Source organism: Ambystoma mexicanum, chromosome 8 (genome assembly GCF_040938575.1).
Source record: "Ambystoma mexicanum isolate Mex_15411 chromosome 8, UKY_AmexF1_1, whole genome shotgun sequence".
Lineage (NCBI taxonomy): Eukaryota > Metazoa > Chordata > Amphibia > Caudata > Ambystomatidae > Ambystoma > Ambystoma mexicanum.
The window spans coordinates 1,210,543,729-1,210,570,162 of record NC_090929.1 but is presented as its reverse complement, the minus strand read 5'-3'; the positions used below and the strand labels follow the sequence as shown (position 1 = coordinate 1,210,570,162).

Genomic DNA, 26,434 nt, shown 5'->3' with positions numbered 1-26,434 from the left:
CAGCACATACCATATGTCTAGGTCCATGACCCTGAAGAGAAGGGTTGTCTTCGACTCATGGACCCTCATCTCAGGCAGGGTCCCTTCCGCGGCCAGCCAAGTGAATAGAGCGTTGCAACACCTTCTCTGGACTTTTGGCACCCCTGCATCAGGGAAGGCATGCTGGAGACCAAAAGGGAGGCAGGCAGAGACTCAGGCTGAATTTCAAAGACATCGCTTTAATTCTTCTCAGGATACAGCACACAGTATACAGCAGAATAATCAGCAACTCCCTCCTCTCTTCGACCTCATTTCTTTTTATACATTTTCAAAGATGTTGTAATTTAATAATTAATACAAAACATTCTGATTGCCTTTGGCAACTAAAGACAACCCCTTCTCCAGTCCAGGGTTGGTTGCCTTAACTGCCACTCATCAGGTCTCTATATCATACCTATGCATGCAAACTAATTAGTTTTGTCCTGACCTTTATCATATCCTTTGATGCTTTGAGAAAGACCAATCTTGGCAGGCTCCTCAGAGTCTTTTTGGCAGGCAGCACCATATCTCGGGAGGATAGCTCAGGGGCAACATACTCGCGTTCGAAGCAAAAACGACACGGAGCAACACAGGTTCGATCCCCAGGTCTGCGCTTAGAAACCTCTGAATATTAAGAGCGTTATCAATAACCTATCTTATATCATTTCATTGCTAATTTAATATCTGTTTTGTCTACCTTGCTACTTTCCCCGCCAGCTCTAGCCTCCTTCAGCCCATCAATGTCAAACCTGCTGCCAAGAAGTCCTAAATATAGACGCAGGCCTGTCTGTCTTTGGTGTACTTTCAATGAACTGCTTGTGAGAGAATTATATAATTATTTCAGCATGATTTTGCAAAACTCAACCATTTTGTGTTTTCAGCATCCATCTTAGAGTTTGCCTGACTTGTCTAAACCAAAATGGCTGACCAAATTAAAAAGTGACTGACCAATCTGTTTTACTTATACCTTAGTTCCTGTTCAGATTCAAACCTAGATTTTTGATAATTATGATAAATATGTTACCCAACATGCCCTTCGCTGCGTGGCATTCTGACCCAAAAATATCCATTGCTCTTAAATGTGCTTGTTTTGGCCTATCAGGCACTACAATTCTGATTTTCGCAATGCTGGAACTATTGATCAACCTGACAAGATATCTACATTTAGTTTGGGGGCGGGGGGGAGTTTAGCAAATCTAGCCTCACATATACAGCTCATAGTAGGCAGGCAGTTCATTCGTATTCTCAGGTAGATGTTTTGTATCCTTTTACTTGACAATTTGAGAAAATATTTTGGGGGTTTGATATATGTTCTTTGGTCGCTCAAGCCATCTAAATTTAGCTTGTGGCAAACCCTAGTTTAGATGGTCTGGATCCATTCCTCCTCCCATAGCATTTGCTTAGCCTTAGAGATCAAAAGGTCTCTCGTGATTCCTATGCTTACCAAAACGTCATTACATCTCCTTTTCCATTCCTCCACTGAAAATCCTCCTGGGGCTTTGTTGTCCTTTAATATTGTAAATGGATCCGGAGAGTCTTTCATAATGCATTTCCTGAACAATGCCATGGTCTTCTATGCAACAATTCCATGAATTGAGATTAATATCAGTTTGTGTCTTATTGATGCTGGGGAGACTCTTCTAGGGAGACTCAATACCAGTCTCCAGAAAGAGCCCTCCAGCTTCCTCCATAGTGTCCACGGTAATGCTAGTTGTGTCTCTGCTCCCTGAGTTAAAGTGGGCCCCACTTTCATTTTATAGAAATACAGTGTTGGTTTTTGAGTGAATTTAATGTATTCTTTTGTCCATGGCCTTCGCTTGGGCTGCTAGAACTCTCACCCGGGCCCTTAATTCATTTTGCCAAGGCTTATCTTCACTGCTTGAGCTTGCTACAACTCCCAGATATTCCATTGTCTTTGCTTTTGGGAGCATCGCCTCATTAATTGACCACCTGCCGGTGATATTCGGTCTTCCCTTCAGCTTGGTTAAGTCCATGATGGTTGATTTGCTCTCATTAATTTGGAGTCCATTATTTGTGACATACTCCTGTAAGCTAGAGAGGAGTCTAGACCTCATTTATTTTCACTGGGAAAGCTCTGATTTTGTTTAGGCATCACATAGGTCCGCCAGGAAGAGTTTGAATAACGTTGGCACTAAAGGGCATCCTTGCTTTAGTCCTCTCCATGTTTGAATTTCCCATGTTAGCATACCTTCCAAAGTCAGTCTTACCTGGACTCTGGGTATAATGCCTTTATTGGATTCAAAATGGTTGTCGGGCATTTCTACCTCTCCAATTTTTTCCATAAACAATCTCTTTCTACACTATCAAAAGCTTTCTTGAGATTAATTAATGCCAGATAGGTTTTCGTACCGTTCTTAATAGCTTTCATTTCCAATATGTTTATTAGAAATAGGTTGTGGTCTATTCCCACTCCTTTAGTAAATCCCATTTGCCTTTGGTCATTTATTTGTGCATCTTGTGCCCAATCTTGTAGGTGTTTGAGTATAATGGCAGCATACATCTTGCCCAAGACATCCAATAGCGCAATCAGCCTATCGTTGTTGGGAGTCTATACAATAGATTTCCTCCAGGTTTCTGGTATTTCCTTTTCTTTGGAACTTCTTTAAACTGTTGTACTATGAAAAGGATCCATGTCTCAGGGTCGGTTTTTATGGTCTTGTATGATAGTCTGTAAGTAATTTCTGGTAAAAGAGAACCCAACCTTCCTCCGTGACTGCGTTCGTTAAGCTCTCTGCTTGTGTTACCCTTGTGTTGTTAATGAGTTGCCAGATAACTCAGATATTTTTCAATGCCATTGCTGTCATCATCATTTCAGCATCAATCTGATTTTGATATACTTTGTGAGAGATTAGCCAATTTTTATACTTTTGTTTTCTTTTTTTTTTTTTGTTTTCTTTTTTTTTAAGGCCTCCTCTTGTCTGTTTGGTTCCAGCTTTCTTATTGTCCTGATGTCTGCTCTTAATCTTCGCTTCTTTTCTACTATTTCATTATCTCGCACTTGTTTGTGTGATGCCTTTTTTCCCTCACATATATTCGCTCTTAATTTGAAGGCCATAAATAAGAGGAAGTAATCTACCCCTCCGTTATTTTTGGTGGCGGTAATATATCTCTTGCCTCTTTTGAGGTAATGTGGGTTCTGTTTCCTCCTTCTGTTTCCGTTATTTTCCTTAATTTACGGTTCGTTTCCAGGGATGTGAGGTTTTTCTTTAGTGTTACTTTCAGCAAGGCATGGTCGCTTTTTGTTCCCTTTATTTTAAATTCTTTTACCAGCTGTCGAATTTCCTGGGATATGAAAATGCAGTTCAGCGTTTTTTGATGCTTTGCTATTCGTCCATTTCGACTTTTCCTGGAAATCTTCTTTTATTTGCCTGTTTAGCATAGATGGATTCATTAAATTCATGGTACTTAATCCCTTGCAGGCTTTTATCTTCCTTTTTTCTCAGTTTGGCTACCTTATCCCTGCCCCATTTTTCTTTTGGATGCTCTTATGAAATACTGGGAGCAAGTTTCAAGTCTCGTTAAAGGTATTTTTAGGATTGTCACATGGCTTTACTTGTCTCTTTTGGATGACGTTCAATTCCCCTTCCCTCAGTAGTTCTTCGTTTTCCTTGGGGGTTTCTCTTGGGGTTGCCACGCCCGATATCTCTGGGCTTTTTTTTTCTATCATGGTTTTCCCCTCTTCTTCCAAGGTCCCGATATCAATTGGTGCCTGATTTAGTGTTCCTGGATCCGCCTCCGCAGTGTTGGGATGCTTCCCAATTCTCATGCCGATTTTCCGATTGCCCGCCGTCCCTGTTTACTCGCGGCTCACGTCCTCGGGGAACCTCAGTGCTTGTGTACGGCGTTCCAGCTATTGGTCCTAATTGGTTGTAGTCCTCTTCAACCACTTTCTGTCCTGTTGTTTTTAAGGGTTCTTCCCTCAGCTTTGGTTTGTGTGGTTCCCTCACCTTCGTTATACCTCCTCTTTTGGTATGTCTTTTATTGTGCAGTTTCCAGTATCTGAGGGGGTCACCCCGCTGCTCCACGTGCAACCTCTTGAGCCACTTCTTTCTGTCCACAGTTAGACCGGTGGAGGGGCCTCAGTGGGCGCTGCCTGATCGTGCTTCTCCTTTCTTGCATTCGCTTACGGATTGCTAATGGTCCCGTGGGGCAGAGGGGCAGATCTTGTCTGGTTGGGAACCCTTTTCGCTGCACTGTGTGGGCAATTGCATGTGTGCATTGATTGAGCCCTCGAGCGTTCAGTGCTGACAGCGGGGATGCAGCCCACCAAATGTTTATGCTCTGCTTTTGCCTCCCCAAGTCTGTGTGTCTCGTGGGCCGTTGGAGAGTGGGGGGGCAATGAGTGGCTCTCACCTTGTTAACCTTTCACGGTGCTCTGATGTGTCCCCACGTTCCTGGGTCCGCCTTTGCAGTGTTGGGATGCTTCACAGTCCTCGTGTTGATTTCCCCTATTGCCTGTTGTCCCTGCTGACACTCTGGCACGTTTTCAGCGATCCTCCCCACTTGCATGCTGCGTTCTAGCCATTGGTGCGCCGGCGGGTAGGGGATCCGTACAGGGCACTTTCACCCTTTTCTGGGGCACTGGCTAGGTTCTTGTGTCCCTCGATGCCCCTCCACACAGGACCTTGCTTCCTCCTCATGCCAGTATCCGCACTCAAGGGGGTTGCAGGGTGTACTCCTCTGCTTCCCAACACTGCCCCGTAGCTCTGGCTCCTCGTGGCTCGTCTGACTGGTCACGTCCTCCAGTGCACTGTACGCTTGTGAATCCCGTCCCTCGTTCTTTGTGTGTGTCCAGGCCTGGGTGTTCCCCAGCTATTTAGGCAACAGCCAAGCGTTACAACGTCAGAGGCAATTTGAAATGTTGACAGGATATTTCCTGGAGTTCTGGGGCTGCCTGGAGTTTACAGGCCTGCAGCCATCTTGGCTGGGCCCTCTAGGGCCCTCTCAATCCCTTTCCAAGACACAAAACAGAGTTCCAGGTTGAAATGCCAAAAAGCAGAAAAGTACTCAATTCAAACTTCTGGTTCAAACATCAACATTCCTTATTGCTTATAGTTGCTTCTTCACTATTAGGTACCCAGAGAATGTCTCACTCCTCCAGGTGTCAGGCTATCAGCGTCTTTGCTCACACAGTCTCCCTTCCCCTGGGCTCTGCCTTCACTAGGTTTCACAGTTCACCATGCCAGGGGGAATGTCTCCCTTCCCCCTGGCCTTTCTCATATACTCTGGCCATACTCTGGCCAATGTGGGTCCGAGACCCTTATCACAATTCCTTTAGTGAATTGTTTTGGCAGACCTGGTTCACTACCCTTTAAGTTACTGCCACGAAGAAGATGACTACTGATGCTCCTCTTCTTAAGATGTTGTTCCAAGACCCTGCTCTCTATGTATTTCACTCCTGATAAACCTGGTTTACTCTACTGCCAGGTATTATTATTTAAAGTTTTTCTCTGTGTTATATATGGTTTCTCTTGCCCCCTTCTCTGACGACGACAGCCCATGTACCTTTTGGGTCTCTGTCATGCCTCATTCGGCGGTCCCAGGCATTTCTGATGTCTTTGTTTGCTTCTCTTGCTCTCTTATGGCTTCTGTGGTACTTGCGGCGGCTCAGCAGTGTTTCATTCTGTGCGGGCTGCGTGTCTCTGCACAACCTCGCTATCTGGCGGCTTCCTTCATCGGGACTCCAGTTTCCCCAGCTCTCCAGTCTGCCTGTGTATGGCGGACCGGGTAGGGATGCCTCGTGTCCTCTCCTCACATCCCAGACAGCAACCTCTGTTTCTCTCCACGCCAGACGTCCTTCCAGCTCGAGGTTCCTCCTAGGAGGGTCTGACAGCATGGTAAGTCTTTCCTTGGTCTTTAATCAGAATGGGTGATGACATCTAGACCGCTCATTCAGGTTCCAATGGGAATTCGTTATGGCTCCTCACCTCCTCCTAATCTTAGTACTTCTCACTGAAGTCATGGTCAAGTCATCCCTACTCTTCCTTGCAGTGAATGCTGTCTCATCAACTTCACAGACATACAAAGAAGAGTATGGTATGAGACAAGGGGGTGTGAAGGAGCTGGGTGGAGTTCTGGAATACTGCATTCTATCGAGATGTTCTCCCTGATCCCCAGAGGGAGAGTCTCTCCTGTGAGAAACCAGAAGGTGTCTCACCCACTAGTCCCCGGGGGATCTGTCACCCAGTTGGCCAGGACAAGGCCATCGCTTTTGGATCCAATCCCAGGGGGTGGACCAGTGCAGAAGGATCACCTGGCTGAGAGGTTGTTTGGGAGTGGGAGTGGGACACCGGAGAGATGTGTAATCCCCTTCCCTGTAACACCTTTACCCCATCCTACCAGGAAGGATACATAAGAACTCTGCCCCCACACCCTTTTCATACACAAACACATTCACACGAACAGCCCGCTCTGGGAGAAAACACACTAACACCCGAACAGTATACCTGATGAGTCCCAATACAATGGTCAGGCGAGGTCAGGCAATTACTGACCGACACTCACACCTGATTCCCATTAAGCTTCCCCACACGGATAAAACGCAGGGCATGAAAGCACACTATGAGCGAGGCAAAGCACATGAGGAAACAGCAGTATTGAGACAGCAGCTGAATGAGGGACGAAAGATGGCGAACTACGAGGGGTTTGCAAGGAGGGAAATTCCCTTGACCTTTCTGGAAAGAAACCGTTATGATCAAGCGATCCCAAGATTGAACAGCTTAAGGCCCGGAGACAAGTCTGAAGAATCCTGCATTGTGTGTCGGAGGTACCCGCGCTCCTCCTACATCTAATCGAGTCGGGAAGAAGCAGCAGCTGCCCTGGTACCGTCCTTGGCTCCAAGAGCAATGTAGTGACAGAGAAATCAACACAGCCAGTGAGTTGGGGAAACGGATACAAGACCGGTCTGTGTTGAAGCCAAGCAGCTGGAACGAACATTATTAAAACAAGTGTGATGAAAGACGCAAGTAAAGTTGAACTGCTGATGAGAATGTTTGAACTTTGAAAGGAAACAATATCGTTCAGAGTGGTCCGGCACTGTGTGCTTGCTCATTCAAAGGTCTCTGTAAGGTATCCAGCCGAAGGTGGAGGAAGTGAAAGTAAAGAATTGTAAAGAGAAAGATTTTGTGAATCGAAGTGATCCTGGGACAGGTTAAGCAAAATCCCATGCAATATCGAAAGTCTGTCATTTTTTAACTAGAAACGAAAGATTGGAGAATTAGATAAAATGATCCGAGCCCGATCGAGGAAGATCAGTTAAGAGCATTGTGTTAAAGTGGGTCTGAGCCTGGCAGAGGGAGACCCGTGGTGAACAAAAAATCACTAGAGAAATTGTGCATATGAAATCCTGAGAAGAAAAAAACTTTGATGTTTGTTTGTCGCATCAGGCCCTCTGAAACAAGAGACTTTGAATGGCAAAGAGACTTTGGCACAGAAGGCCCTGATGCTGAGGTTTTGAACTGCATCCTTGTGCCAGAGACGCCAGAGTGTGTGCTAAGCTCGAGTGTGCCGCCTTGTCCCATGCTGAAAACATGGGAAAGGGGATGGCTTAATTATCCTGACATATCATTTCTTGAACACTTTTCTTTTGCATAATATGGTCCCACACTATTCGTACTTAGAAGTAAGGATTGGCAATATGTTTATTAGTATAGGCCCTTTTGTTTTGACAAGACTCCACTCGGACTGCATTATTATTATTTGATAGTCGTAGCTTGCTCCCGTCTTTAGATTTAGGATTAGATAGGCGTTTTACAAACCCATTTGAAAGTTCATTAAACACCCTTGAACTGTGATCACTTATGTCTGTCTTACTGTTTGATACCATGCCTTCCTTTCCTTACACTCACCATGAGATCCTCCCGCTGAGCACCACCCCCAGGGCGACTGTCTGGTAGCGGCCTCACTTCCCTGGCCTCATGAGAAGGGGCCACCCTTAGGGAGAAGTGACGGCATCTTGGGATTTGTCACAGTGTCCAGAATGTCTTTGGGCCTTCTTTTGGTCAGGGGCTCTCTTTGGAGGACTGGGTATAACCTTTTGTATCAGTTTTGTGGGTTGGGACCTGCAGGTTTGTGTTTTCGTTCTTGATGGATTTTGCTTACTGCTGGAGCTTTATCTGCGAGTCTTTTAATGCTTGGGTCGTAGATTTAGTTATTCGTTTAGTGGCTTTGGTATACCAATCGAGGTAACTGTCCCATTGCTGTTGGTGTACACGTGATCCCTTTTCTTGATACTGTTCTCAAGTTAGTGATTCTATCTAAATTGAATGTTCCTTCCGGAGGAAAATGTCTAGGTGACCCGGTCTGTGTATACTCGTGGCATTGTTCCAGGTACTTGCATGCTTTTGGTTAGTAGAGATTAAAACATGAAGTGGGCCCTTTAGGAGGGAGCAGCACCTGTCTAGATTGCCCTGAAACTATTCTTTCAGAGGGGGTAAAGACAAGGTCTGGCGTATTAGGGATTCAGGTCCGTCCCTAACCCCGTCTGCACCGGGACGCCATTGAGTCCTGTGTCTGGCGGTGTGGGTACGGCTCATGAACTTAAGCACTCTGTCATGTCTATTCAGTGGCTCAGGTATCACCTGGGTCCTGTTCCTTCCCCGTTGCAGAACACCTGCAGGTGTTGGTCAGATTCAGATAACTGCTGTTACACAGTTTATTTCCCCCCATTATTCTAACCACAATGCAGAACAGTAATCAGTTCTTCAGGGACATGGGTAGGGAAGGTCCAACAGACAAGACATATAATGAGTAGAAATGCAGCCTGTTACAGCTCCCGTACTAGGATAGAGGAGAGTGAGAAATATAAAGCAGGATCGCTACTTGTGTTCCACATTGAGGGTTTCAAGTGACAAGGTCTGTGTTGAGACAAGACAGTTACAGGGTTTTCATTCGACACTTTGGTTGCATGCACACAGAACACATTCACCTTTGTCTCTGTTCGGTCCTACGCTACTCTGACGGACATTGCGGTCTCATGTCTTCTTAAGTCAGTAGGGAGCATTGATGCGCTGCTTTTAAAACAGCGCTCACCAACCACTTTACTCTTTTTACTCCAGATAACCAGTTTTTGTTAAGCAAAGGTACATCCCCTCCTATTACTCTAGACAGATGCTATACTTTAAATTCAACTAGAGATATTTTTATCTGTTTCAGATAACACGATATATGACATCACAATACATTGATGCAGTTACCTGCGTTTATCAACCCATGAATTTCCGATCGGCTCTTGCTTCCGTGTCTGCTCTGTCTGCCCCTAACTCCCCGGGGTCTACAGCTGCTCCAGCCAGTTCTCCCCTCTGACAAAATAGTCCTTGTTAGGCCCAAGGGATCACCAGGAAGTGTGCCCGGTGGCCCTTCTGTGAGGCCGCAGAGCAGCGAGTATCCGACGTCTAAGGCACCAGATTGTTATGGAAAATTAAAGACCACTTGATTCCGGTGGATTGCTGAACACTTTATTAGTAAAAGCAGTAAGCAAACAAATGGCCAGCTGCAACAAGTGACTTTGGTACAAGTGAACCCCTTCTCCCTCCTGGGTCCACCTCTTATACTCCCAGGACTACATCAGTGCCAATAGATGGGCTGGTCTACAGTCTTGACAAAGTCACACCTTGCACTTTATTGCTGTTTGAGACAAAGCCATTCTTGTTCAGTGTTTTGATGCCAGCTGTATTCGGCAGGGCTCGTTAGTGTTATCAGTAAGCAGCACTGTGTAACGCATTTCTTCAAGGTAACTATACTACCTAATGCCTCACACCTCGCTTTGAAGCAGTTGACAGGCCTTGTAATATGGCAACATTCGCCTGCTAAAGCCACCTCAGACCAAAACGGTGAGAGCACAAAACATGCTTAGCTTTCTCAAAAAAATATGTACGTTAGAGGTGTGAAGAGTGAAGGTGAGCATTCTTTAATAATGGATGAAGCGTTTCTTGAGCAGTGACATGTCCAGTAAGATTCAGTACATGGCCGTGTGCAGCTAAGAGCAGTGGTTTAACATACTGTTACAAAATAGCGGAGGACCAGGGGAGTACCAGGGATCATGCCTTGTTTCATTTTTTTCCTCCACACGCATTATGTTCAGATAAATCTTCATCCTCCTCCTGAATCGCTGGGTAAAGGAAATGTCTAATGAGTTTTAACTGTTTTATTTTTACGCCCTCTGCAGTTTTTTTTTTCGGAGGAATAAATGTGATCTCCTGGTCCATAGAAACAATAGGCTTCAAATTAGTAGAAGTCTCCTTGCCATCAGAGCTCGGGCCAGATGTATCCTTCAGACCTTCACCCTTTGGTCGAAACTCCATATCCTCAAGTTCTCTTAAATGGACTGCTCTTAAAATATTACTCAAAAACATACGCAAGCCCATATGCCTATGCGAAGGGCACTTGAGCTGCTTTTCAGACTTTTTCAAACTTGCTTTCTGCAAACCATGGCGCTTGTGGCGAACCTGAGGATGTTGTTCCTTTTCCTATAGGGGGAGACCTTTCCCATGCAGCCAGGGCGGTGCATCCACCGCACAATAGCCCCTGGGTGTGGTACTGTGGGGTGCATTTAAGGCCCTAAGCAGACATCCCCTTCACCTAAAAGCCGCAATTAAACAGTGCCACCAAAACTGCTGTGCTTTTGTCTTCCTGGCACATGTGTGGCGAGCATTTCCCACTGCCACCCAAAGAATGGCTCTGCATTTGCTTTCCTTTCATTTGAATCATAAGAAAATTACCTGCATTCAGAACGGCTCTACATTTGCTGTTCTGTCATCTGAATACCAAAGTTGCGCATGGCATTCAAGACGGCCCTGCAATTGTTCTTTCTTTCCTCTGAAATACCACAAAGTTATGCTCTGCATTGAAAAACAGCCCTGTGTGCTTTATTCCATCTGAAGGCCAAAAAGTTAGGCAATAAATCCCCGAAACAGCATTGTCTTACTGATAAATCACATGAGGGGCAAAGATTTCTACATTTCAACCCGACACAGCTTTTGTTTTCCTTTTATATGAACCACTGCACTCAAAACTTTGTAAATGAAAGAAACAGCGTGGTTTTCCCTCTTTATTCTGTGTCAAATCCAAGAACTCTGTGCAGGACCCCTCTGTGTCCATGAACCAACAGTACATGCAAACCCACTCAAAATCAACAGAACCGCATCTGGACAGTAAATGAAATATTGCTTGCCCACGTGTGAAGGGAAATAAGCGAAATTGCGTTTAAAACTCCTCATGAGGATTCCAAGATGGCCGCCGGCACTGAGTAGTTGTGCCGACGGCGCTCCTCGGACCCGAAAATAGGGTTGGCGCCCACCACCCCTCCAGCGCTCCATCGCGGGCGCTGCACGAGCCCCCGCGAATCTCAGGAGGTCCGGGAAGAGCGCCGGCGGCGGCGGAACAAAGCAGCTGCGGCACGAAGGGGAGTGCTGCAACGCACGCGGCCCCGAGTCCAGGAGGAGGAGTGGCTGGCGCGGCTGACGCGACTTGCGGGCCTGCAGCGGGCCGGCTGCGTGTTGCGGCGGGAGCCGGAGGGGGGCGGCGCCGCGGGGCGCGGGCGATTGGAGGCCCCCACCGGAGAGGGTGCCCCCAGGAAGCAGCCCGAGGAGACGTGCGGTGGCCCGCGGGGGGGGGCTCTGCCCGCTCCTCGGCCCGGCCCGCCAGCGCAGAGAAGAGCGCCGCGGAGAGGGAGGACGCTCCAGGGAGGTCGATCCCGGCGGCCAGCGGAGCCCCAAACTGTGAGTCCGGGGTGTGAGCGGAGAGGGGGGGCACCCCGAGCACGGCTGGTTGAGGAGTGGGCGGCCGGCAACGCGGAGGCCGCAACGGGCCGCCGGGTGAAATTAGGGGCGGAGCCCAGTAGCGGCGAGCCCTGCTGAACGGAACTGGAGGGAGGGAGGGCCCGGCTGGAGCTACTGGTGTGCGGGGAACCTTTCCTCCATCGACCCTAGGGGTGGAGGAAGGACTTGGAGACCTCCACCCTGGGAGAAGAGCCTACAAGTTGCTGGTAGCCGATGCAGGGGGAAGGCCAGTAGTGGTGGAGTGACGCCCCTGTGACATCGGGGAAGTGGACAAGTGGACCCCCTGCAACCGGAGGTTGAGGTGTGGAAGCGGAAGGAGCCCCGGAGCCGGAGTGGGACTTCGGCTGAGGGCTTGCGGGAGGGCTAAGCGAAGATCTGTGTTGCACACCGGGAGGCATCTCGGCATGACCACAAAGCCCAAGGGCAAAAGGGGAAGGCAAGCTCAGCCCTCAGGAGAACCATCCACAACATTACGCACCATGTGGTCGGCATCAAGCTTGAAGGAGGGCTCGGAACTCCCGGGGGGAGTAGCAAGCAGGGACAGCGCTCAGGGACAGACGGAAGACCTGGCAAATATGCCCAAGAAGGAGTTCCTAGGAGAGCTACACTCCCTACAGGCCAACCTGTCCAAAACCTTTCAGGAGCAATTTCAACTGTTACGCACAGACCTGAGTGAAGCTGTGGGAGAGCTGAAGCAGGAGATGCGCCAACTGGGAGAGAGGACCGACATCTTGGAGAAAGGCCTCCAAGAGGCGGACAGAGAGAACGCGGCAAATAGCGAAGCCATAGAAAGGTTGGATGTCGCCACCAGGAATCTTGAACTTCAAGTTGAGGACCTGGAAAATAGGTCTCGTAGGGTCAACATTCGAGTCAAATTGCTGCCAGAATCGGTCTCAGATAAATCGCTGAAGGCAGTGCTTCAGGGAATTTTCGCCGACATACTGGGCGAAGGTGACCCGGAAACGGTGGAGCTAGACCGAGTGCACAGAACCGGGCGACTACTTACTGGGCAGGCAGCGAAACCAAGGGATGTCTTAGCCGCCTTCGCCCGTTACGCCCAAAAGGAGGCAGTCCTCAGGGAAGCAAGGTTACGAGAGCCAATAATGTTTGAGGGTCAGAAGATTGCCCTCTTCCAGGACCTAGCTAGCAGTACCCTTATAAAGAGGCGTCTGATGGGCCCCGTGATAAAGGTCCTCAACGAGAGATCGATTCGCTATAGATGGACATTCCCCTTTGGCTTGCTTTTTGATTGGGAGGGGTCCCAGAGACGAATTACATCCCCCCAGGAGGGGGCTGCATTGCTTCATATCGAGTTGGATGATTCTCCCCCGGGTGGGGGACTTCCGAGCACGAGCGGTCGCAGTGGAACGCGACCCTGGAACTGGACGACGATCCGGGGAAGGAGGAGGAGGGGCACTAGGGGGGGAGCGAGGTCGAGAGAGGGAACTCCCGGTGACACTGGCGGTGCTCCCGCTATGCAACCTTGACCCGAGATCTGATAAGAGGGGTGGTGGGCTTCAGTAAGGTGTCTGAGAGGATGGGTCACGGGGGGCGCAACCATGTTGGAAGCGGAAGGGCGGAGATGCCTGAGTTTGGGGGGAGGAGAGGGCGGGAAGGTTTTATCCTTCAGGGGAGAAGGGGGGTGGGTGGGGCAGTTTTTCAAGGGGTTTGGGGGGGCGGCAACAAGCCAATGTCACCTTATGAGGGGGTCATGAAGGTGGAAATGACCTTCCCTGTTGCAAATGGTCTCTCGCAGCTACGGGCTCCCTTAAGTGGGTAACGCATAATGTTCGGGGGCTAAATACCCCCCTTAAAAGGAAAAAGCTGGAGCACTTCACACAAAAAGAGCAACCGGATATTATGGGGCTCCAGGAAACACACTTACTTCATAGGGACCAGGGCAGGGTGAAGCTGCGGGGTTTCGATCAAATATGGCATGCCTCGAGTCATTGCAAAGCAAGGGGGGTGGCCCTGGTAATTAGGAACACAGTAGACTTCAAACCCGAAGGAACTCTAAGGGACAAGGACGGGAGGTATATCATAGTAAAAGGGAGGTGTCAAGGGGTCCCCCTGACAATAGCAGTGGTGTACGCCCCCAACACGGGACAGGACCCATTTTTACGGCGGATAGTGGAACTTTTGGAAGGGTTCTCTTGGGGCCATATTGTTCTTCTTGGGGACCTTAACATAGCCTGGGACAAGGGGAAGGATAGAACCGGTGGTAGCGGGGAGGGCGGAGGAGCGGTAATGTCCAAAGATTTGAAGGAAAGGATCGGCAGGCTGGGGCTGCGCGACACTTGGAGGGAGGTTAGAGGTGATGAGGAGGGCCATACCTTTTTGTCGGGAGTCCATGGGTCGCAATCTAGAATTGATTATATTTGGGTCTCCGCCGCTTTAGTAGGAGCAATCCGGGAAGTCAGTACGGGACCGTTAGGGATTGCGGACCATAAAATAGTTTCTGTAGTGATGGGGGTGGGCCAGAAAAGGAAAGGGATTTGGGGCTGGAAACTTCCAGCATACATCCTGAGGGACCCAGTGCTTAGGGAGGATATTGAAGAGAAGATTAGATTCTTCTTCGACACGAACAAAAAGGGGGACACTGGGGAAGATATGCGGTGGGATGCCTTCAAGGCCACCCTTAGGGGGGAACTTATAGCCATTTCGGCCCATCGGGTGAAGCAAATGCAAAAACTCGAATCACAGTTGGAGGATGAAGTAGAGGTGGCGAGGAAGGCGGCAGGGGACACACTATCTCGCAGGGCAATGCGGGCCTATAGGAAGGCGGTGGGGCAGTTGGAACTGTTGCGCACCAAGAAAGCGGAAGGGGCTATGCTGTCAGTGCGCCAACAATATTATGCAAAAGCCAATAAATCGGGCACTCTATTGGCGCGATTATTGAGAGGCAAAAGGGCGAGGAACACGATTACCTCGCTGAGGCTCCCAGGGGGGGATCGGGTCTCGGAGCAAGGGGAGGTCCAAGAAGCATTTGCCAAGTTTTACGAGTCGCTCTACGCTACCCAACATCCCCCGGGTGAGAAACAGGAAGGCTTCCTCCGGAGTGTTCACTTGAGGGAAATAAGTAGCGCGGTTCGTGAAGCCCTGGATCGGGAAATTGAAGAAGATGAGGTGCGGGGAGTGATAGGGGCCCTTCCACCGGGTAAGGCCCCGGGGCCAGATGGTTACACAGCGGTTTTTTATAAAATGTTTAGTGTGCAACTAACCCCAATCCTCACATCGCTGTTTAATTCATTTCGCATCACGGGCCGCATCACACCTTCCATGGAGGAGGCAAAAGTTACCTTGCTCCTGAAGCCCAATAAAAACCCGGAAGACCTAGCATCATATCGCCCCATTGCATTGATCAATCTGGATGCTAAGATCTTCACTAAGATATTGGCCAACAGGCTGGATGCCATCCTCCCAGACCTGGTACACCCAGATCAAGCCGGGTTTGTCAAAGGTAGACAAACCGCGGACAACATTCGTCGGGTGGCTCATGTAATCGAGAAGGTTCATAAAACGCTCACCCCCGCAATCCTGGTGGCCTTGGATGCGGAGAAGGCTTTTGACCGCGTCGAGTGGTCCTTTCTTTTTCGAATAATGGGGAAAATGGGGTTTGGGGGGGACTTCTTGAGGATGGTCAAGGCAAATTATCAGACTCCCTCCATCAGGGTGATGGTGAATGGGAGTGCCTCAAGGGCAATTTCTCTACAGAGAGGGACAAAACAAGGTTGCCCACTCTCCCCAATACTATTTGCTCTCTATCTAGAGCCACTCCTCCAGGCCATCCGGGAGGCAGCGAATATTCAGGGGATTCCATTTGGAGGGGATCAGCATAGAGTAGCAGCCTTTGCTGATGACATGCTGCTCATGCTTACCGACCCGCGGACCTCGCTGCCGGCCTGCGTGGCCCTTCTGGATGCTTTCGGATCAGCCTCGGGTCTGAAGATTAATGCTAATAAATCCGAGATTTTGAATTTAACGCTTGACCCAGCGGAACGAGAGAATCTACGGGCGACCTCTGATTTTCTGTGGAGCCCGGGAGGGATACGCTACCTGGGGGTGAGAATTACAGCCAACCTGTCTGGATGGTTTCGGGCAAATTTTCCCCCGCTTCTTAAGGCAGTTAAGAGGGATTTTCTAAAGTGGAGAGCATTGCGGGTCTCGTGGCTGGGGCGGATGGCCGCAGTTAAAATGGTCACACTCCCCAGGCTCCTGTACCTATTCCAAGCTGTCCCGCTGCCGATTCCGGCGAGTTACTTCAAGGAGCTGGAAACTCTAACCAGGGACTTTATTTGGGAAGGAAAGAGGCCTAGGGTGGGGACTCGCATTTTGACGGCGTCAAGGAGTGAGGGGGGCCTGGCAGTACCGAATTTTAGGCGGTATTATGAAGCAGCTCAACTGCGAATAATTAGGGAATGGTTGAAGGGAGAGGGTGGCACACAAGACAAATTGTGGGTGAGAATGGATAGGGCGGTGGCGCATCAAAATCTGGCCGAAGTTCTGTGGCTCCCGAAACGGCTTAGACCGGCCCATCTTTATGAGAGCACCATCACCAAACTCATGGCAGACACATGGGATAGGCTAGCTAAATCAGAGGGGATCACCACATTCCCATCTCCCTTCACTCCCATGTTTGGTAACGGGGACTTCTCACCTGGGCTGGAGAAAGGTGCCTTTGTGAATTGGCAAGAAGGGGGTTGTCGGAAACTGTGTGATATGTTTTCTGGAGGAGAGGTGCTATCATTTAGTGATTGCAAGAGGCTTTTTGCGATACAAGAGAGGGAGAGACTGAGATATGCTCAGATCCGCCACTGGGTTCTCCATCCTGGGAATAGGGAGGCTGCAACAAGGGACCCGACTCCCTTCGAAAAACTTTTACTCACGAACGACGGGGTGAAAGGGCTCATCTCTAACATATATAAGACACTGGCAAGTCCTAAGGAGGGGGCCCAATGGGCGTATATGAGAGAATGGGAGGAGGCACTGGGACGCCAGATTAGTCGGGCGGACTGGGAGACACTGTGGAGGAAGATCCCCAAACTGGCTAGAGCGTCCCAATTACAGGAGACGTGGTATAAGATCATGTTCAGGTGGCACTATACCCCGACCCGGCTGAATAGATGTTTCCCTACTGTGTCGAACCTATGCTGGAGGGAATGCGGGATGGTGGGCTCCGCGGAACACATCTGGTGGGACTGCCCCAAGCTAGAAGCGTTCTGGAGGGAGGTGAGGGAGGCACAGGGGCAGGCATTTGGTCTGAGGGCCGGGAGGACCCCAGCGCACGTTCTATTGGGAGAGCGGGTGATCTCCGAGGCGGCTGAGCCTAGAGGAAGAGAGAAAGCGATGGTCATCACGACTCTGGCAGCTATGCAGTTAATAGCCCAGAGATGGAAAGGCCCGGAAATTCCTAGTATACAAGACTGGTTCCGGAAACTGTGGGAGATAGTGGCTTTGGAATGGGCAACCTATGCCATGGACAATAAGGCTCAAAGATTTGCGGCAGATTGGGGGGAACTACTGCAAGTTCTTAATGACGATTACAAGGTGATGTGGTGCCCGCAGCGATTGAAGCTTTTGGACTTGTGATGACTGTGTTTTGTTGTTTTGTTCTTATCTCGTTTAAGAGGGAATGGAGGGTGTAAGGTCTCAGCTTGTTGCCGGGGGGAGGGGGGGGAAAGGGGGGGGGATGGTTTTCGTGTTATCTTGTAAAATTAATAAAAAGAGTTTACAAAAAAAAAAAAACTCCTCATGAAATGTCAATTTTGCTTGCACAGAAATGTCAGTGAATATGTGTGGGTGGGGGGTTTGGCTACACATGTATATTATGTTCTTGCCCTCGGAACTTCAGCTACCTTGAGAACCAGTAAAACCAGTTTGGCTCAGGCAGAAAAAAAACTAAATTGGAAGTCTTGCATCCCGCTTATAAATTAACTATTTATCAATGGCATATGAGGTGGGCGAGAGTGTGAGGATTTGCTGCCCTGCCAAGCTAGCAGGCAGTACTGGAAGAGAGAACAAAGAATGCCAGTGTGGCTGTCATGATCTCTGCTTCCAAAAGGTCAGGGTTTTCCCAACTCCCTTGGAAGCAGATCCATAACCCAGGTTCCGAGTGCCAACCAATCCCAATTGGGACCTTTTGGACCCAGTCCTGGCGCCAGTGGCACCAGGCTCATAAATATGCCCAGTCCCAGCGCTGGAAGCGCCGGGCTCATAATGCTTGGGTGGACTTACCTGCAGCAGACCATGCTGCTTACTTGCCTGCCAGTTGAGTCTCTGATCCTCTTCTGTTTGGAACTACTTTTCCTATTGGGTGGGGCAGGAGCCACTCCCTAGATTCAGAACACTGGAACTCTTCTGGAAAGCAGGAACTCTTTTCTTACCTAGGCGTGGCTGTGGAAGGAGACACCTAAGCACTACAGGAGGCTATTTAAACCACACCCGATGGATGAATCTTGCTTTGCGTTATTCTGCATCCTCAGCAGCAGAACGCTCATCGTTTCTTCTGCATCTGATCCTGGGCCTAAGGAAAAAGGCTTACCATCCTGAATCCAGTCTTCAGCAACACCTATAAAGACAAGAAAGAACAGGTTAGCATTACAGTCTTCAGTGACAGCTCTTCACTTACCTGGTCCATCGGCTGTCACCAACGCCTCGCGCTGCATTCCGGCATCTGAAAGACAAAGGCTTACCTACTCTTCGTGCGCTCCGGAGGTCTTCACACTGCATTCCGGCATCTGAAAGACAAAAGCTTACCAACTCTTCGCACGCTCCGGAGGCCTTCGGCGCTGCATCCCGCATCTGAAAGACAAAACAAGGTGCGTTTAAAGACATTGGGGAACTTTAATACTCACATGCCATTACTCCTTTCCACATCTAACCCAGTGGGTATTCCGGCACCCTGCATCCGCCCCGAACTTGTACCTGCAAAATAAAAAGACAGTTAGAGCGCATCGTGAAGCAGGCAACAAGCGCTTACTTACGTGTTTCCAGGCGCTTCTATTCATCACACGGGCTCCATCTTCAACTCACTTCAGCCCGCCATCCGCCATCGCCGGAACCCTGCAAAACAAGAGACATCATTACTAAAGACTTTAAACACATTAGAATTACTCGAAACTTACCGTTCGTGCAGTAAACGACGGACAGCAGTCCTCTGAAGTCAAGAGGCCTGCTCCCCTTATCCAGTGAAGAAACTGGTTACAGCACCCTGCCTCGAGGCAGATGGAGAGCACGGCGTTCACTTACCTAAGGTGAGAGCGTTAACCTTTGGGGTTCTACAGGAGAAGAGAAAGGGAAGAAGAGAGAGACATTCAATAACCCAGTTCATTAATCCCACATTTTCTATCTGCAGACATCTTGCCAGCCGTGTGTTACACATCACCTTTGAAGATACGGTATACGCCCAGTCAAGACCGGCGCCTCTACGGGAATCAGGTGAGCGTTACAGTGGCTAGTGCGTAACCAAGAAGTGCGATTTCCTCCAGCACCCACTCTGAAGGATGAACTGTCAAATTTCAAAGGGCATCATAAAAATCCTTTGTTGCAAGCAGAGCCAGGAGGAGACAGTTTGCTGTGGGGGGGGGGGGTTGCAGCACCGCCCCCACATTAGACTAATCGTCCACATTGTCATTAAAGGACTTCTTCATATTAAGACATTTTCCCAGCACCCTGAATAAGTAATAATTTTGTATTAGGCTAGTTTCCATGTCATTTTTCGGCGGATGTAAAGAGACCAAGTGCATGTTTCTAGCACTTTGGGAACTGAAATGGCCAGGAAAGACGCGTTGCTGGCTGATTTATAAGTGGGACAAATATGAAACTAGGTGGAAAGACTAGGTGGAATGATGGAAAGTGATGTTCTGAACATGTGTAATCATTGGCAGAATTTTAGCTATTATGCATTTCAAGAAAAGGGCAAAAATGTGCCAAAGGGCTAAGCTACCTCGCATGGAGTTGGCTATTGGCTTGTCTAATTCCCTGTGAGACACTGAAACCGCATATCCACTTCTTATGGTGGTGGCTATTATAAGTTTGGCGTTATGATCCATGACTCATTTTTGCTGAAAAGTGGACATAAGAAACAAAGAAGTATCATAAATGCAAATAGACAAATGAGGCTCTCTCCCCTGAACCAATAGGTCCAGGTGGGCGGAGAGAGGAATGACAGACTATCCTATCCCAGGATAGGAGTAATTCCAGAGTACTTCCCCCTCATCCCCCCAGATTGTAAAATGAACGATGTTATTTGGCCCATACAAGGGGGGGGACAGAGCGACACAAGGGATCCATCGATCCATCCACAGCAAAATGCACCGATTCCAGACACACACAAGAATCCGGGGAGACAGGAGAGGAGGTAGCTGATCTCATCCAAGAGAATGCAGTGACGAGATCCTTGCCTAGCTGACCCCATCCAAGAGAGTGCAGTGACTAGACCCTGGTCTAGCTGTCCAGAATCCCATCCAGGAGGGTGCAGTGACCAGACCCTGGCCTAGCTTTCCAGAATCCCATCTAGGAAAGCATAGTGACCAGACCCTGCCTAGCTGTCCAGAATCCCATCCAGGAAAGCGTATTGACCAGATCCATTGCCCGAGCTGTTCAGAGTGACTAGAGACCTCTGGATTTCCAGAATCCCAAACTCAAGCTTACATTGTAAGTAGCAAATAACCCCAGTCTCAAACTGCATACCCTCTCTTTTGAATCTTGCATCCCATTGAAAATTCCAAGTTGCCAGTATAATTCATTCACCTTTCCATAGAAGACTCTCTACTGGCCTGTGTATGTTTGCGTATTCCTTTGATAAATCTTTCAGTAGTCTGCATAAATCCTTAGCATTATTTTCAAGTAAATCAATTAATTCCTCTATAAAGAGATTCACGGTGTGAGTTGGTTGAAATTCGAAATTGACCACCTTGTGCCAAGTGCTTTTCTTTAATAATTATAGCCATTAAAGTATAACCTCAACAGAATTAGTCTGTGTAACAAAAAACTAATTTGCCTGTGTATTGTGTGCCTTCCTATGAATTCTGATTTGCATCTGTCCCATAGAAAAACCCATACCGTAGTCCCATTGAGAACCACCATTTCTGTTAGAATGCTATCTGTAATGTTCATTGTCCTTAAACCGATTTCGACATCTAAGCCCTTTCCGTGGCTGCGTGTCATCACAAGTCCAGTGTAAAAACAAATTTCCGTTCTGCCGCGTGTGTTTTTCTTTTGCATTTGTTTTCTGTCCCAAAATCGATTTTCCTACCTTGTGTTCATGTTGCCCTGGAATGCTGAATAGAGGCCTTTAGGCTTCCTTATCTTCTAAAGTGTAGCAACCCAAATTTCCTTTCTAGCTGTCCCACCGTGGTTGTGAGCTGCTGAGCAAGTAAAAAGCTAACCCGATTCTGCCGTTTTGCTCATAAATCGGGTTTTCATTTTCTTTTCTGAGTTCCAATCTTGGGGTGATGCGCTCTATTTGAAATTAAATTTTTCTCTCTTTATCTTTACTCCTTGCCACTGCCTTCCACCCGAAGGGAATTAAGTTAGGTGATGTTTGGGGATGAGTGTTGCAGGGGGACCGCTTAACTTTAATGCTATCAAATGCTCAAAAATCATTTTTCCTATTTGCCATTAAAGATTCATGAGAATTGTGGGGATTTTGAATTAACAGTATTGTGGGAATCTTTACATTTGTATTGCCACAACATTGGTGGCTGCTGTCAAATTGTTTGGTTTAGCTTTTATTTTCATTAAACCATAAAATGTATAAATATCTTATTGATACACACCGGCCTGGTTCCTAGTCCATTGTGACACAAGGTGTTTGTAAAGATGGGTGCGAGACGGGTTGGGGGCCTACTCAAATAAAATAACTCATGGGTTATTCAAGATAAAAAGTGTTTTATTGTGCGCCACATTCATTGTCCGAATCAGAAGAAGTGGTTGTTCCGAGGGGCAATGATCGGTAAGAAAATTGTTTTGCGGAACTGGAAGTCGGTATTGACTCTGAATATTGAGACGTGGTTGACTGAAATGCATGACTTGGCGGCTATGGAGAGGACACTTTACAGAAGGGAAGGGAAATTGGTTTTATTTGAGAAAATTTGGGGTAAATTTCTTCAGCTATACTAGACTTGGTGTTGTACTTATGCAAATAGGGGCTGGGGGGAGGTGACTGGGGATGTGGTGAATTAGGCTGGGGGCTATGTGTGGTTATATGCTTCAATGTAATTAGTTGTTTTTAAAAGAAATGTGTTTTGATGGTTTCAAGTACTTTAAATGTCTTATGGAGTGTATTGTAATGTATGTGATTTTATAGTTTTGTAAATAAAGTTTCCACATTCATTGTCTGGGGAAGGAATCCCTGGCAGGAGTGTGCCATGTTCTAAAACCGTGACAGTACACCGAGGGAGGAGGATCACATTGGGGAGGAAGCCCATTATGGGATTGGGGATTACTATTCTCAGATATCGCAATATACCCTGAGTTAGTCCATTCAAACCCTTCTCCAATACAAACCCTCGTTCCCCCTCTTTTAATAGGGCCAACATGTTCTTTTGTCAAGTTAGTCAGCCTAATATATTTGTCAAGACTAAAACAACAGAAAATGCAAAGTATGCTACATGGGGTTCTATTTTGGGTACTGTGAAGAAGATGAGCAGGAGTCCAGGGTTCAGTTTGGAGAGGTAGAGTGAGCGCTCTAGTCTCTTACAGCACCTGATTGGCCCAGTGCAAGAGTTCAAAAGACAGCTCATCTGAGAGGCTTATGGAGAACTGTCCTCCGAGGAGGAAATCGGTCAGCCGTGCACTGGCCAAGCAGACGAGAGCCAGAAGAGAAGCCACGAGCAGAGGATGTGAACCCAACGTGATCCAGGATGGAAGGACTGCGCAGGGTATTGCTGAGTCAAACCTCCAGGCAACCAAGCCACCGGCATAGTGCCCATGATGGAGGACGCACAGCCAGAGAGAAGCAGAAGTCAGCAGAGCTGCTGCAGACCTCGTCAGTGCCCCGAACACCACCGCAGCCTCTAGAAACTAAGCAGCTGCCCGGGAAACGATGGCACCTGCACAGAGAAGGCAAACAGGTATACAGGTTCCCCAAGAGGTGCTTGATGTCTGGGCATGCAAGACGGTGATGGCGGAAGCTGAACGGACCTTTGGAATGAAGTGCAAATCTGGGACCCACAGCCTCATGCGAAACCAAACTACAAGAGCGTCAAACAACAAAGAGTTGTATTGCCAGGCCAAGCAGACACAGCACTAAAGTGCGAGTCTGCACTCGAATGAGAGACCGAAAACTTAAAGCCATCGATAATATTGCGATTCTGGGACCCGCATCCAAGTCCATGAGAGGACAGTTGCTTGACAGGAGAGTGAACTAAGCCGTTTTGAATATTACAAGTCTGGTACCTGCACCCAAAGTGAGAGAAGAGTAATTAATCAAAAGGAATTCTACACTTGGTAAAGGGAGTGCTCCAAATTGATGGGATAAAGCAGTGTGGATTCAAGAAACGTATTTGTGTGGATTATCCAGTGACATTTGCTGAAGAAAAAAATACAGGCCTGAGAGGACTAGATGGAAAGAAAGTTGAACAAGAAGGAATATAGTGGAAAGCATCACAACCCTAGCATTGGAGTTCTTCTACACTTGTGAACGTTTCTTTGTTTCATCAATTTTGATAACACAAGAGACTGGGAACTTTTCTGTTGGTTGGAACCAAAATGAACACTTTACTTTAGAAGAGATCATCCTTGTACAGTTGGGTTCATTTGGATTCAGTTTTTAGTGTTCAGGTTAGAGGTAGGCTTTTGAAGACACAACAGGGACCTACCTGGTTTGAGACATTCTGACAATTTCCTTAGTTTTCTTTGAGGCGATAAACCCCTCTTTAAGGACAGAGAAGCATTTTTCCAACCGGTTCTTGAATAATAATAGGTTCTTCCCAAAAATATGCGACCATTGTGTCCGAGTTACACTTTGTAAGAGTCACTGTAAACCATTTCGCCAGTCACAGTTTCAGTCAGTCAGTCAAGTCACTATCAGAATAGACTTCCTTCTTTCCCCACAGTCCGTCCATGCCTCATTGTGACCCTAGATGCAACAGCAACAATTGTCTGCCTTGACCAGCCTCTCCTTGATTTCTAATAATGTGGTGGAGTGCAATCTAACCCCCACATTGATGTTATCGTAGAGCCTAACTAAGGCTTGAAGAACTAAGTTCAAGGCAGAAACAGCACTCCCACTTAGCTTTGAGTTGAAAGTCGGGTCTCCATCACCCGCCATTGCAGGTTACTTTCCATCTAGGGAGTGATCACTAGCTATTGTCGCCAAAAGAGGGCCCATCTTTGTCTGCTGAGTTTGGAGGTGCGAACAGGCAAGGAGAGTCACTTGCATTTGTTATAGGCACATCCAAGTAGAGGATTTCTTCCTCAAGACTGATGCACTCATTTAAAAGCGAAGTATTAGCCATCTCCAGCCCTGTGTCACCCACCATAGTATGCAGCTGCCTCGTCTCTTGGCTCTCAGCTGATAAAATCACTTCAACTTAGGTATGCTGCCTATCCCCCCTAAGATCTACGTCTCCATCATCAGACGCTCAACGCAGAGAGCCCGGGTCATTTACGGTTGCACTCCCCATATGAGTCTGAACCACTTGGCTATAGGTTCTAGACTTATCCTGTGGTTTAACCTGGAGGGAAAAATATGTAATCTTTCCATGACAATGTTAGCATCCTCCAGGACTTTAGCAACATCGTTATCAAGAGGTGTAGGGTCTTTATTCCAAAGATTGTAGGGCTTTCCTTTGTTTTTCATTTTGTTCTGATACACAAATGTTGCACTTATAGCACAAGGAGGAGGACAGAAACAAAAGGAAAGAAACCACGGGTGCCAAATACTAGCTGTTAGCAGCCACCAGTCACTCGTCATATAAATAAAACGTCTTTTCCTTGCGCAAGTAGGAATTAGCTCGTTCAAACGAATGAATGTCAATTAGGAATTGGTCAAAGAAAACACTAATTCCAGTAAATATCGCTCGTCGCGCCAGAGTTGAATAGGAGCTGAAGTTAATATTATAGTTGTGGAGCAGTGACAGTCAAAATGAAAGCTGGAGGGCAGTTACAGTCAGTATGGCAGACAGATTACAGAAAGATTCAGAGTTCTCATTACTTCTCCACTGTAATAAGCACTGCCGCTCCTCCACTCTGCCTACCGATGGCTGCTTGCACTTCCGTACTTTGCGCATGCTTTCGCCCAGGCACAGGTGCTTCATTCTCTTTCTCTGCTCCATCCACTAGTTGATAAGATTCCAAACGTATCAACTAGTATCAACATATCAGCATTATCAAACCCCAAGCATATATCAATTATTTGTTGTATGAATAACAATTCTGTGATAGTCGTTTTCTTTTCCATAACATTTCACCACATACTGTGTGATGTTTGTTTCTACTCATAGGGGTATGGTAGAATGTGTGGCTAATTATTAAGTCTTTACAAGTTTTAAACTAGGATTGTCTTGTAAAAAATGTGATTTGCCTTGTTGAAATTCCACTGACTGAGCATTTGTATTACTACAGAAACGAGGCAAACAGCATTTGGTATTGTGTACACCATGAAAAAGTCTACCTCTGAAGAAGAGGAAGACAACAGCATTCCAGCATGCAAAAGACCCAAGCTAGAAGAAGCGTGATGGCGTCAGGAAAAGTGCACATATTGTACATAATTGGGCTTTTATGTCTTGAAAGAGCAAGTACTATTGCTTTATCCACATTTAACTTGTACTTTCTTTGTATTTCTTTATTCAGATGTTTGACTTTATGTTAAATGCAAACCGTTTGTTATTTTGCTCTTTATATACTGATTAATTAATTGTTTTTCTTTTACATTTGTTTTCCTCATAACGTTTTGGGAAGTAAGTTGAACATAAAAGAATTAATACAATAAAGTAGAAACATTATGTTTTAATTGTGCCAATACGGTTAGCACATTTATTTGGAAATGCATGTTTTGTGCTCAGTGTGCACATTTTCTAGAGGGCTGACTGCTGTTTCCAGATGTTAATCATGCATAGCTATTACCTACCTGCCTATCAAAAAAGACCAACAGAGACCTTTTGGAGAAAGAAGATCCTGCAACCATGAAAGGTGAAATCAGGGTAACTCTTTTAAAGACCCAATTATCATGGTTTTGAGACTTCTGTGTAAATGTATGTTTTATCCTGTTTAGAGGAGACATAATAAAAAGGAGGGCTCTTATAGATAACAACCCATAATGTGTTTAGATGTTCTCTGTGGAGTTAACTTGTGATTTCTATTTTGTTCTGTTGAGTGATTGAATCAATGTTGGAGAGACCCTATAGGAAGACTGAGAAGTCCATAGGGCCAGGGTATGCCTCCACCTGTGTTATGCAACTCTAGGAGGATACATCAAGGCTCGCACCCCTCGGGCATTCCATCATGTATCATGCATGCGCATACCACATAAAGAACAGGTCAAAAATATACCCCACCATGACGTAGGCATACAACGAGAAGTGTGGAAGGGGCCCAATGCTATCACAGTATGTGAGGAATACGTTTGAGGGAAAGAACCCTGAAAACACTAGCCTTAGGAAGGGTTTTTAATC

General features: G+C 47.3%; 1 protein-coding gene across 2 annotated transcripts in view; it reads left to right on the top strand.

Annotated features, from left to right (window-relative positions):
- RPP30 (ribonuclease P/MRP subunit p30) overlaps positions 1 to 26,084 on the top strand; it is a 209,458-nt gene extending 183,374 nt beyond the window's left edge. The window contains exon 11 of one of the 2 annotated variants that reach the window (XM_069611311.1): positions 25,386 to 26,084. In XM_069611311.1, coding sequence (XP_069467412.1) covers positions 25,386 to 25,498 — 113 coding nt within the window. In that variant the 3' untranslated portion in view covers positions 25,499 to 26,084. The remainder of the gene's footprint in view (positions 1 to 25,385) is intronic. The other variant, XM_069611312.1, reaches the window with a different exon arrangement.
- The last annotated feature ends 350 nt before the right edge of the window (positions 26,085 to 26,434 follow it).